The 13609-nt window shown below is 39.0% G+C and overlaps 1 protein-coding gene across 3 annotated transcripts; it reads right to left on the bottom strand.

Annotated features, from left to right (window-relative positions):
• Positions 1-500: 500 nt before the first annotated feature.
• On the bottom strand, positions 501-12370 carry LOC124391438. 3 transcript variants are annotated; one of them, XM_046858007.1, is made up of 3 exons: positions 12251-12307; positions 1500-1782; positions 501-1353 (listed from the first exon to the last, which is right to left on the bottom strand). In XM_046858007.1, exons 2-3 carry the CDS (start codon positions 1707-1709, stop codon positions 691-693), a joined length of 873 nt encoding a protein of 290 aa, XP_046713963.1. In that variant the 5' UTR covers positions 1710-1782; positions 12251-12307; the 3' UTR covers positions 501-690. The 3 variants fall into 3 exon arrangements, 2 of the variants coding, with proteins under 2 accessions (XP_046713963.1, XP_046713964.1); XM_046858008.1 differs by lacking the exon at positions 12251-12307 and having other exon boundaries at positions 1500-1822; XR_006926975.1 differs by lacking the exons at positions 501-1353; positions 1500-1782 and adding an exon at positions 8576-9360 and having other exon boundaries at positions 12251-12370.
• Between the last annotated feature and the right edge of the window lie 1239 nt (positions 12371-13609).

Genomic DNA, 13609 nt, shown 5'->3' with positions numbered 1-13609 from the left:
ACAGCTTTCAGTCATTTCTCAGATCAGAATTGAAGTTTGCAGATCTCCAAGTGCATTTCTCAAAACAACGCTACAAACTGCACAACATAGTGGATAACCGGAAAATACGCGTCACCTGCTCAAAATGCTTTGTCTATCGTGCAAAAGCGTGTTTTTTCATCAATCATTGTGTCAGAGGCAGCAGAATCCCATGTCATTTTTTCAACAATGTGAACGTGACAGGCAAAATTATTAGTCATGTTGTCAGTAGAACATCATACTCAGTTTTAGTTATTTAAATTATACTCAAGTCAGGTTTTGATGACTAGAAACTACTAAATTACCGTACTGGTGTGTGTCATAATTTACAGTGTCCCTCCGGTAAAAAAAGAAGTTACTTTTGCAAACCATTTTGCATCAACCAGGTGTTACAGGAATTTACATGGTATGAATAGATACTTTTTCTGATTGATTCCATCTAACCTCATCTAACCAATCAACATCGACCCACGTAACAGTATATGGAAGAATCGAAACAAAAGATCACACTGTATTCACATTTTTACTGTACTGTCAATAGTGGTACTTACATACAGAAAACAAAGGAAACTACACATAGGCTATTTACCGACAAATGAAAACCCGAAAAAGACAAAGTGGGAAAAACTATACATGTACAGAAGGTAAAGGTGAAATTATATGGCAGTTTTCCTATGCGTCATGTCGGTCCTCTCTGTTGGGCCACAGATTCTCATCCACATCACAAGATATATTTTCCCTTGCTATGCATGGTGGAAAGAATCTTCCTGAGTGCCTAATCCAGCCTCTGCATGCATCTGCTGAGATGTCCTCACATGCTGCATCCATGGCAGCCAGCAGTGTCATCCGTGTATGTGGCTGATGATCATAAACCTTCCACCTCCAAGCCGAGAAAAACTCTTCAATTGGGTTCAGGAACGGGGAGTAGGGTGGAAGGAATTCAATCAGCATCCTGCGGTGGTGGACAAACCACTGCCTGATGTTGTCAGAGTGATGGAAACTGACATTGTCACAAATTACTACATACTTTGGTAGATCATCTCGATTGAGGTCCCTCTCATCTTCAGGAATGACATTTCTATAGAGATTGTCTAAGAATGTAAGGAGATGCTGTGTGTTGTACGGTCCCATAATAGGAATATGAGCTAGCACACCTTGGTCTGAAATAGCAGCACACATAGTGATGTTTCCTCCACGTTGGCCTGGGACATCAACAGTAGCTCTCTGGCCGATTAGCTTTCTACCACGCCTTCTGCCTTTGGCCAGGTTGAAGCCAGCCTCATCCAAGTATATGAAGGTGTGAGGTGGTTCTCTGGATTCCATTTCCATTATGGGCTATAAACCAGAAAAAACACAGTGTGCATAAATTACTTTATTTGTCTTCATTGTTTACAGCTACATCAAATGTAAAGATCTATGAAGTTCCACCAATATCAAATGTGTAGAAGTTACTCTTACAGCATAGTGGGTATACAACATACCTGTACAAACTGGAGTCGTAGCTCTTTCACTCTGTCAGCATTTCTTTCAAAGGGTACATTGTACAGCTGCTTCATGGTGATTACATGTCTTTTCAAGACCCTGTCTATAGTTGAAATGCTCACAGATTGTATATTTTCAAAGATTCTGTTGTCTTCAACAATAGCACTTTGTATCTCCCTTAGTCTTATTGCATTGTTAGACATAACCATGTTGCAAATTGCTTCCTCCTGCTAAGGTGTGAAAAGGGGCCCTCTGCCACCCCTGCGAGGTTGTCTTGCAGTCCTACATGAGAAAATATATTGTAAATTATAGAAGTATAAGGATCACAGGATTTTGATTCATACAGTAAATAACTAAGAATACTGTATGCATGAAAAACCTAAGGCGTGTTACAGTATAAGTAACAGTAAGTCTACAGTATTACTTTACTATAACAGTACATTACATACCTGTTCTCTCTACGAAATGTTTGAATTATTGATGACAGTTGTTCTTCCAACATTTGGCTGCACCGTTCGACCAGCCTCTTCCCTTGTAAGGCCATGATTGATAACGTGATCCACCAGTGTGGCCCTGATTTCATCTGGAATCGCTGTGTATCTTTGGCATCTTATACCCCTTCCTCTTCTGTGTCTCTGTACTCTTCCACCACGCAGTCTTAATCCTCTTCTTCTTCCTTCAGCTTCCATTATCAGAAAGGGGAACACTTGTGTTGTGCACTGTATATATATGTGACCCTGCCAAATCAGTCTTCATGAGTTGCACCTCTGAGCTATTTCACAGAACTGGTTGATCATTGGTTAGTCTAGAGTTGCACATGTTTCTCTTTGTTAACAAAGGTGAAGACTCACCTGAGAGCAATTTGTCAATTCTGGACATATTTCTTAGCAAACATGTGCTCACAATTTTGTAGAAATCTGTACAGACATACAATTCTGAGAACATGTTCACTCATTTTGATAGTACAGACTTCCAACCTGAGAAAAAGACTAATTGGTTTGGTGGTTGTGACATTTCAGCTGAGAACCAGGACAAGTTATTTTGCACAGCAGGACAAAAGCAACAAGATGTACAGAACCATTTGCATGTTGTCCAAAAGCAATTGCAATTTGATGAAAACAACAAGACATATGATGTGAAGAACTGACAACAGGTTCTGACGGTGGGACGAGTAGTTTTGAGAAATGCAGTTCTGTTGTGAGAAATGACTGAAAGCAGTTGAGAAAAACTGTATACTAGTTTCACCTAAATGGTCTTAACCCCCAAAACATTTAGGCACCAGTTCATTGCATAGGTCATTAGATGCAAAATGGTTAAACCAGTTGTCAAAATTTGTTAAGCTCTTCTTCTTCACAGTTCTTTTCAACCTTTTTGGTAAATGTGTCTTGAATTGATGAATTGTGCAGATGAACCTTAAATGTCACTAATGAAGGGGCGTGTTTACTTTCAGATCAACCAATAATCAACTAGTTATCTAAAATAGGTCAAGGCTGAATCTCTTGAACCTTTACTGTAATTGGCGAGTGTATATAAAAAGAGAAAAACACAGATTTACAATTGTTGAAAATGGATGAACAGCTAGGAAATGAACATGGTCGAGAGCCAGGAATAAGGATGCATGCTGGAAGGGTCAGGAGGCAAAATAGAGGAAGAGGAAGACGAGGCCAGAGACAGAGACACATTTCAGATGAAATTAGAGCCACTATTGTGGACCATGTTGTCAGTCATGGCCTCACAATGGTATTGCAATGGATGATATCTGTTGTGATGTGGATGAAAATCTGAGGCCCGACAGACCGGGATGTCAGGGGGTAGAGACTGATTACACTGTATAGTGCAGCATGTGCAGTTCTGCCTAAGAAGTGTTTCCTATGTTTACCTTTTGAATTTTAACTTGTGTCTTTTTATTTTCTATCACAATGACATTATATTGTAATTTTTTAGTCAGTCCACTAGTAAAGAAAAATAAAAAAGTGTGAATCCTGTCCAGTCTCTTATAATCAATTTCCCACATACAGTAATGTGTACATTTGTGCTGTTGAAATTCAGAGTTGGCAATTCAGCCTCATGCATTTTTAATACTTGTAGTCCAAAAGATAGTTTACATCAGGAAATACTAAAATAAAGCAGTCATATTGAAAAAATGACTAAACATTTTGACTATCTTGTTCGTAAACAATGATAAAAGGACGTTATTTTGATTGCAATGATATGTTCATTGACACAAGTACTTACTTTTGAGAGAAGTACTAAGGATTTTGAGCAAAAAACAGGCTTTTGCAAGAAATCCAATGTATTGTGCTGTTCGTTCACATTGTTTTGAGAATGCACTTACTGATTTGCAAATCTTAAGGATGATTCGAGAAATGCTCCAATGCGACTGAGAAAAACTGTAATAGCATGAATAAATATGATTGTTTCACAACACACAACCAACCGCCACAATAACAAATATTAATTAATCAGGAGCGCGCTCTTGCGAACACGCATTGCACGTGCGCGTGTCCCTGTCTCAGTTGTCACGTTCAATCACGTCCCTCCGAGAGATGGGCGCGTAACCCGGGGTGGTTCGGAAGACCACGCCCATATGCAAATCAACGTGTCTGGACCGGGCAATGCCCGAACTGTCAGAGACGCCAGTGTTCGCTGCCAGGCACTGGGGGTCACCCGGAATGTATGCAAATGTGACATTTCCTTCTTAATTTGCATGCATCCACATCAATGCAGCTCTGTTTCTGATTCACAGGGAATCTCATTGGGATGCACGTTCATTTGTGTGAGTGCTCATGGGATCCTGTCATTTCAGCTGTACATTAAAGCTGTGTTCAGAATACAATCAAAAAACTGCTTTTGAATGTGATTATCCAAGAAGTCCCTGAAAATTCTGTATAATAATGTCATAATATGCAATGCCATTTTTACTCTTCATAAATGTTCCGTATGAACATTTTACAATATAAATGCTATAATATTTGCTTTTCCTTGACTTTAATAGTGCATGCTTTGGGACAAGTCACCGTTTCTAGCTTTCTGTCTTTAATATGGTTCTTCACGAATTCGCTTTGGCCACATTCACATTCAGGGACACATATACAGCCCCAAACACAGGCCATATTGGCACCTTGTTGTCAGAGACACCACACGTCTGCAGAGAGACAGAGGGGACAAGGGTCATCCAGTTTTGGCAGGTCTACTTTTGGCAAAAAGCTCATGATCTTGGCATGGTTCCCCCACCACCACTACCACTATTAATACCACCCATACCCCCCATTCCATTTAACAACCTCTCATCTTTTGGTTGTCATCTCCATCCTTCCTTGTCTCCAGAGTTAAATTGCACACCTGATCAGGCTAAGCTCAATGCAGTCAGCTTTGTTCTTCTGACCTGCTGTACTCAGCCCTCTCTGATTTCAGCTGGCTGTAAAAAGCAAAGGCTCCAACACTGACTACAGATATGTGATTAAACACCAACTGGAAAGCGACCAGATCACTGGACTCAAGCCACGCTGCTGCTTTGTTTTTGTATTTGCCACCCAGCAAAGATTCACCATCCAACTGCTGGAACCAAGTTTCCTGGTACAGAAATACTGCGGGATGAATATGTTTGCATGGGGAGAGGCGGAATAGGGAGCTCCTTAGACAGACTTTGGCAAGTCCATGAGAAAAAACATTATGAGCAAGGACCTAGGAACAAAAACATGACCTGCAGCAATACAAAAGACTTTGTAGCAATCGTAAGAATTTATACAAGCCCAATTCCAAAAAAGATTGGAAAACTGTGTAATGTAAGTAAAAACACAATGCAATAAGTTTTAAATCCCATAAATTTATATTCTAGTCACAATCAAACAAAAAAGGCATCAAATGTTTAAACTGAGACTATATATAATTTTTAGGAAAAAATACATTTTGAATTTGATGGCTGCAACACGTCTCAAAAAAGTTGGGACAGGGTCATGTTTAACACTGTGTAGCATTAGGTCTTCTGTCCGTATACATCTGGAAACTAAAATGTTTTGGGAGAAGAATGTTCTCCCATATGTCTCTGATACAAGATTCTAGTTGCGCAACAGTTCTGGGTGTCCTTTATTGTGTTTTTTGGTTTATGATGCGACACATGTTTTCAGGTCTAACCCCGAAAATAAAATAGATGCAGGATGCATTTCTGGATCATGTTCTTGCATGTCCTCTTTTTTGCATGAAAGAGATTTAACCTGCATTTGTGGTACAGACGATAAATAGTTTCTGGAGGTGTTAATGAGCCCATTACAGAATCATGACTGTTTTAAATGCAGCAAATTTTTTATTTCGGCTTCTCCCATTAGGGGTCGCCACAGCGGATCATCCGTATTCAAGATCCGCATGTTCGATTTGTTACGTTTTTACGAGGGATGCCCTTCCTAACGCAACCCTTCCCATTTATCCGGGCTTGGGACCGACACCTAGAGGTCACTGGCTTGTGCAACTCTAATGGCTGGGGTCGGTTCCCTGGGAATCGAACCCGGGCCGCAGCGGTGAGAGCGCCGCATCCTAACCACTAGACCACCCACTGTTTTAAATGCAGTAAACAATGAAATATTTAACTGTTTGACAATTTGAAGTTGATGAACATCTGAAATTGTTCCACAATTTGTAGACACAGTTTATCATAGTTTGGTGAAGCGACGGCTATTATTACTTCTGAGACACTCTGCCTCTCTAAGATACGCTATTTATACCCCATCATCTTACTGCCCTGTTGAGTGATTTTATGAGTTGCTTAGTAGCTCCTGGTTTTATAACCACACATGACTGTATACGACCATAGAAAGATCATTACTCATAATCTTACATTCCAGTACTCATGTTCATGTTCTCAGTGTTCTGAATTGTTTAAAGACTATAATCACACTCTTGATGTCACCCAAATGAGGATGGGTTCCCCTTTTGAGTCCGGTTCCTCTCAAGGTTTCTTCCTCAAAATATCTAAGGGAGTTTTTCCTTGCCACAGTCTCCACGGCTGCTCATCAGCGATAAATACACATCATTCACCTTCACTGTTGATTTCTGTAAAGCTGCTTTGAGACACTGTCTGTTGTGAAAAGCGCTATAGAAATAAACTTGACTCGTCAATTAACCTCATTATTTGCAAAATGTTTCTCCAACTGTTTAACTATAATCACACGTACCTTTCCACACTTTTCTTGCTCCGTTCCAACATTTGTGAGACATGTTGCAGCCTTCAAATGTAAATAAAGAGAACATTTAAATAAAATATAAGTTTATGAGATTTGCAAATCATTGCATGCTCTTTTTTATTTACATTTTGCACAGTGGACTCATTTCTTTTGGAATTGGTTTTGTATATGAAGGATTACCATATTAAAAAATACGGTTGTAACCAATTCACAAGAAGCCGTACGATTACCAAAACAATGAGAAGTAGGAAGTCAATAAGCTCAGAATAAGGTGTGCCAGATACGGGTTCATGGGAAGACGAAGCTGGAGTTGGCATGTGTAGATTAATGAATTACAATTATTACAATATGGGAAATCATGCATGTCTATAGTTATAGAGAGGATTTTATACCACCCCAGTATTCCTGCCTCATTAGAATTAGCACCTGTTCTCAATTATAACTTGTTATATAATTACTGCTTCCTGTTTATCACTTGCTTATTTCCTCATATTGCTGTTTTGTATCAGGGGAGTTTTATTGTGCTTGAAAAGGACCATTTTTTTTACATCTTATGTTTACAGATTTTTACATTGAAGTGTCACGTAAACATGTTCTTTATTTTACATTTCGTTTCGATTTCTAGTGAAACAGAATTCAAAATCCTTGTACGTCTGCCATCAGTCAAACAATGTAAAGAAAAACATACAAAGATCTGCTCATTTGCTTATCTTTAAGCAGTCTGTGCTGATGTAGGAACTAGGATGGTGGCCAAGTCTTTTCCAGTTGTTCTCTCTAATGTGTAGTTACTGCTGCTGCTTCAGCGAGCACAAGAGCAGAAAGCGTGATCATTTTAGCTGCTGGCTAATCTATCACTGCAGACATCGCGTACTGTACAGGACTTGGACGAAGTTGTTCAGTCTTTTTGTTTGATTGAGGCCAAGCATTGGCTGAGAGATGGTCAGTGCACACCCTCTCAGCTTACCGAGATGGGTGAGATTCAAGGTTTTTAAAAAGCAAAAACAAACAAGGTGTTCGTCATCGCATTAAATAAATCGTCTTATTCATGAAAGATGAAGTGTGCATTATGCGGTAATACAACAAGCTAGATTTCGTAGATTATACTGTATGAAATGATTGTATCCTACTTGGAAATGCCCATGTACCATGTATAAGGTTGCAAGAAATATACAAAAAGACACAATTTCACAAGTTAAACAAAGAATGAATAAACAATTAAAACAAATTAATTACACTTTTTTAAATTTTTTTAATTTTATTAAAATTAATTAAAAAAAAGAAAAATAATAAAAAAAATACATTTTAAGGCCTTTGACAAGCATATTGGGACACCTGATTTTCACCTGTGGTAACTTAAACTGGGAGACTGAAACCTTTTTTCAGCGTGACAATGCCCCTGTGCACAAAGCCAGCTTCATGAAGATCTGCTTTACATGGGTTTGAGTAGAAGATCTCCTGCTATAGAGCTCTGACCTCAACTCTATTGAACATGATGAACTGGAACGCTGCATTATAGCCATATATTGTAATTCGAGGAATATGATTGTTTTGAAAGAATATGTGCAATAGAACCTCTCTTACTTTCTCAAGTCAACAATAAGTAAGTATTGGCAAACATATTACGACATGTGACCTTTCCAGCCATATGTGGTTCTTCCTCAAACTGTTACCACAAAGTTGGAGACACACAATTGTATAGGACGTCTTTGAATGTGGTAGCATGAAGTTTTCCCATCACTTTAACTAGGAGACTCAAACCTGTTCCAGCATGACAATGCCCCCGTGCACAAAGCCAGCTCAATGAAGATATGCTTTACATGGGTTGGAAGATATGGAAGATCTTCTGCTATAGAGCTCTGACCTCAACCATACTGAACAGGATGAATGTGAACACTGACTGCTCCAGGCCTCCTCACCTCATCTACATCAGTACCCTTGTGGCTAAATAAATCTCCACAACTCCACAGCAATCTCAAAAGCTAAACATGAAGTTTTTACAAAGACGGTTGGTCTTTAAATGAGACAAGAGCGATGCCAAGACTCTGAGTCTATGTGCAGCGTTCTGGACTTCCATTCAATGAAAGATTTGTTCTCACTCCTACAGAACAACCGGATCTATCCAAGATATTACTGTGCAAGTATGTGGTGTGATGCTAGTGTTTGTAAAAGATGAGGGTAAAGGGTGGCATTCACTTTCCCTGCCTCAAGCACTGGCTCCACAGTTGACCCGCTTTCTCATTTCAAGTGGAAAAAACAAACTAATTATGTGGTAATATGATAATGTATTGTGCTCGGAGGACTTGCCGGCCTGTTTCATTAAAGCGCTTCGGCACTCCGGCAACCTCGCTTGTTCCTTTGCACTACATCCATCCGCCCCCCTGCACACCCCCCTGCCCAAAACCTTCTTACACCTATCCTGCTTCTTATCCACTTCTCATCCATGTGTGTTATTTCTTGCAGGGAGTTTTGCCCTTTTACGAGTCATGAACATTTGTGTCTAGTCTGGGGCACTTTGCATCAAAGTCAGCTTCGTTTGCATAATCACAAGATTGCTCTCCTCATCGCCTGCAGTGAAGGTCATCCATCATGTCTCATGATTTCTTTGAAGGAGATCAAGATGTCTGACACGCAAACACAAAGCACATACAGCTTCACTGATCGGGTAGTGTCTGTATCCTCATACCTGGGGGAAGGCAAGAAACAGCATGTTTATCCCTGTAGCCGTCCTTTATTCCTTTTTCCAATGATGTATCAATGACTATTGCTTTTGATTCATTTATTTCCTGTTACAGTGCAATTGCTGTTTGTTTACAGTTTTTCTAACTGGCTTTAGAGCGTTTCTCAGATCAGAAACGAAATTCTTAAAACTACTTGTTCAACCTCTACATCATGTCGTCACTTGTGCACATCATAAAAGCAATTTCTAGTCGTTTTGTACAAATTGCGAACGCTTTGGTGTGAGAGAGCGTGGGTGTGACTGGTTGAGTGACTGGATAAGACCCAAATGCAGGATGTCATAGGGGTATGGAGAAAAGGTTTTAATATAAAGAGCAGAGCAAAGGGGCAAGGCAAAAACAAAGTCCAAAAACAGTCCAGGGTCAAAACAGGCAAAGAGGGCAAAGCAGGGAGAGAACCAAAACCAAGAACCAAAACAATGCAAAAATCCATAAACTGGCAAACTGAGCAATAGGGCAGAGCAAAAGACAAACAAAAAAACAGTGCATAGGTCAAAACCAAAACAGAGCAGAACAGGGGACAGGAACAGGAACAGAAACAGGAACAGGAACAGGAGCTGCTCCAGAAGCTGGAGCAGGTGCAGGTAGGCAAAAATAATCCTCAGGGACTTTGGAAGCCGGTGAGATAATCTGGCCCAGAGCTAAAGTCTTGGTGTCCTTAAATACCAGGAGGAGCGGGAAAAACGGCAAGATGGCCGCTACAGTTTTTCCCAGTCACTTTGGAGTGTTTCTCAGATCAGAAATGAAATTCTCAAAACTACTTGTTCAACCTCCACATCATTTAGTCATTTGTGCTCATCATAAAAACATTTCTTGTTGCTTTGATCAAATTGCAAACACTTTTGTACATTTATTTATTTGATTGTGTTCAAGTGTCTGCTGTTTCTTACATTATAAGTTGTTTATGTTCATGTTGATTCACCTGAATAGTTTTAACCCCTAAAACATCTCGGCATCAGTTCATTGTATACGTCATTGAATGCAAAATGATTAAACCAGTTGTCATCATCTGTCATCTAACATTTTAATTAAACTTTTTTTGTAAATGTGTTGAATTGATGAATTGTGCAGATGAATCTTGAATGTCAGTAATGAAGCCGAGTGAACGGCATCAGATCAACCAATAATCAACTAGTTCTCGAAAACAGGTCAAAGGTGAATCTTGTGAAGCTTCAGTTGGAGAGTGAAAACAGTCAGAGCAAAACACAGAATTACAATTTCTGAAAATAGATGAACAACTAAGAAACAAACCAATACTTGTACAGTACATAAAAAAAAAGTGCTGTTCGGTCTCTTATAATCAATATAAATCAAATATTTTTTTAAATAAATGAATTTGTGCTGCTGAAATTCATAAAAAGTCAAAGAAATAAAGTAAAATTTTGTGCATTTTCATTCACTGTGATCCAAACCATCGTTTATATCAAGAAACACTGAAACTGTGCATCATACTGACAAAACGACTAAACATATTGATGATTTTGTTTGTGAACAATGACATATGGACTTTTCATTCTAATGGGAATGAGATGTTTACTGACACAAATACTTACTTTTGAGAGATGAACTAAGGATTTTGCGAAAAGTACAGGCTTTTGTAAGAAATCCAATGTGTTGTGCTGTTTGTACAAATTGTTTTGCACTCACTGGTTTGCAAATATTAAGGAAGATTTGAGAAACGCTCCTAAGCAACTAAGAAAAACTGTTCTAGAAATTTAAGCTTGACAGATTATAACATCTGGTTTAACCATTTTGCATTAAATGAGGGTTGAGACTATTCCGGTGAAACCAGTATAATATATTTTGATCAACATGAACAATTGATTGAATTGTAGGAAACAGAAGACACTTACACAGTCGATTAAACGAATGTATCAAAGCATTAGCAATTTGTACAAAGCGACGAGAAAATGCTTTTATGATGTGCACAAGTGACGCCATGACGTGAAGTTTGAACAAGTAGTTTTGAGAATTTCATTTCTCATCTGAGAAAAAAAAAAATTCTTGCATTCCTTGCAATCGATATCCCACATACGGTAATGTGTACATTTGTGCTGATTAAATTCATAAATAGCAAACAGAAGAAATTCAGCCTGCGGCATTTTTAATCATTGTAATCCAAACCGTGGTTTGTCAAGTCAATGTTATTTCTATAGCGCTTTTCACAACAGACATTGTCTCAAAGCAGCTTTACAGAAATCAACAGTGAAGGTGAACGATGTGTATTTATCCCTGATGAGCAGCCATGGCAACTGTGGCAAGGAAAAACTCCCTTAGATGTTATTAGGAAGAAACCTTGAGAGGAACCAGACTCAAAAGAGGAACCCATCCTCATTTTAGTGACATCAAGACTGTGATTATAGTCTTTATACAATACAGAACACTGGAGTGATTATAAGTGATGTCCTTTCTGCAGTTTTGCACCAGGAAACACTGAAACTGTGCACTGCTACATATTGACAATCTTGTTTGTGAACAATAACTAAAAGACTTGTCATTCTGATGGCAGTGAGATGTTTATTGACACAAATCAGTTTTGTTTTATTGTTTATTCACATTAAATCACTTTAATTTGTACTGTGAATATCTACGCATCCACCCCCATCTAGATTCATGTATATACATATATTTTCTATAGTTTATACTTTTTTTTTTATTTATCGACTTTATTTTTTTCTTAAATTATATTCCTTTTTTTTATGCTTAAATGCTGGACAGTCATACAAAGCATTTCACTACATGTCGAACTCTGTATGTATGTGACAAATAAAATTTGAACTTGAACAACTTGAAAAAAGTACAGTTTTTTGTACAAATTGTTTTGAGAAACGCACTTACTGGTTATTCAGGAATCATTATTATTTCCAGATGCTGTAGCAGGTGCTAGAAGAACAAACTTGTGTTTAAAACTCGCTGAAAGTTAAGCTGTGTGGAAGAAAACTCTGATTACAGGGCATAGTTGGCTGGCAGTGGTTGCTGTCGGGCTCTGGGGTCAGACTGCTTGCCAAGCTCACTAGTTCCAGCGCTGTTGATTAGATGCGCTAATAAAGGATATCACTTTATTTGAGCCTGCGATTGTGAGGTGTCAAAGTAACAACCTCCTCATGCCTGGTGCTACAGTAACATCAGGTTGTATCTGTTAATTAAAGGATCTCTCTGTGCCAGTTGTCAGTGGTGTGATGCGAGAAACTTTCCACTTCAGTCCTTTCAAACACTCTTCCTTTGCTTCAACCTTAAACCCTTCATCCTGTGTGAATCGCTCAGCGAACAATTTCGTTTTGTGTTCGGCTTTCAACGATCGGGCAAATTCGCTTTTTTTTGTTTTACCATATGAAAATCTTTCGGTTTGCTGGGTGTATAATTGAATCAAATGTGCAAAATAAATCTGTGAGGGACTAAAAAAAAAAATCCTAAGTATGTCAGCCGCCTTTGGCCTATATGGGCATTTGGCCAACACTGTTCTCTGCATTCCCTCTTCCAAAGTCTGATTGTGAAAGAGAAGCAGTCATAATCCATCAGCAGTGAAGGGACACTTCAAATGGGATTAACGCTAAAACCTCCTGCAGTTTCTGGCTCTACCTCAATTCGTTGACAGCGTCAAAATAATTCCCGGGTGAAAAGTCAAAAAAGTAAATAACTGTCCAAAAGTTTTAAAAGTTCAAGCAACGTTCAGGGTAAATACTTCTTCATTAATACGATCTTCAACTTTGTGTTTAGTTTCGTACCAAAGTACCATCCAAATCACACCAAACACTTATTCAGTATACACTGAAAAAGATTTCCTCCTGTTTTCAACAAAAAATATAAATATGCATGTATATTATTAGACTAAAGTGTGGTTCCCTGGTGGTCTAGTGGTTAGGATGCGGTGCTCTCACCGCTGTGGCCTGAGTTCAATCCCCGGTCACGGAACCAACCCCAGCCATTAGGGTTACACAAGCCTTAGTTAGGATAAAAGGGGAGGGTTGCGTTAGGAAGGGCATCCAGCGTAAAAACATGTGCCAAATCAAACATGCGGATGGTCCGCTGTGGCGACATTATTAGACTAAAGTATTTGGACACCTGAATTTTACAGTAATTTATGGTTCTTCACCAAACAAAGTTGGAGGCATACAATTGTACAGGTCTTCATAGGCACTAGCATGACAATACCTCATGACAACCCCATGAAACCCCATGGGTTGGAGTGGAAGATCT

This window comes from Silurus meridionalis, chromosome 9 (assembly GCF_014805685.1).
Source record: "Silurus meridionalis isolate SWU-2019-XX chromosome 9, ASM1480568v1, whole genome shotgun sequence".
Taxonomy (NCBI): Eukaryota; Metazoa; Chordata; class Actinopteri; order Siluriformes; family Siluridae; genus Silurus; species Silurus meridionalis.
The sequence above is the reverse complement of the archived record's forward strand: the minus strand, read 5'-3'. Positions and strand labels throughout refer to the sequence as shown.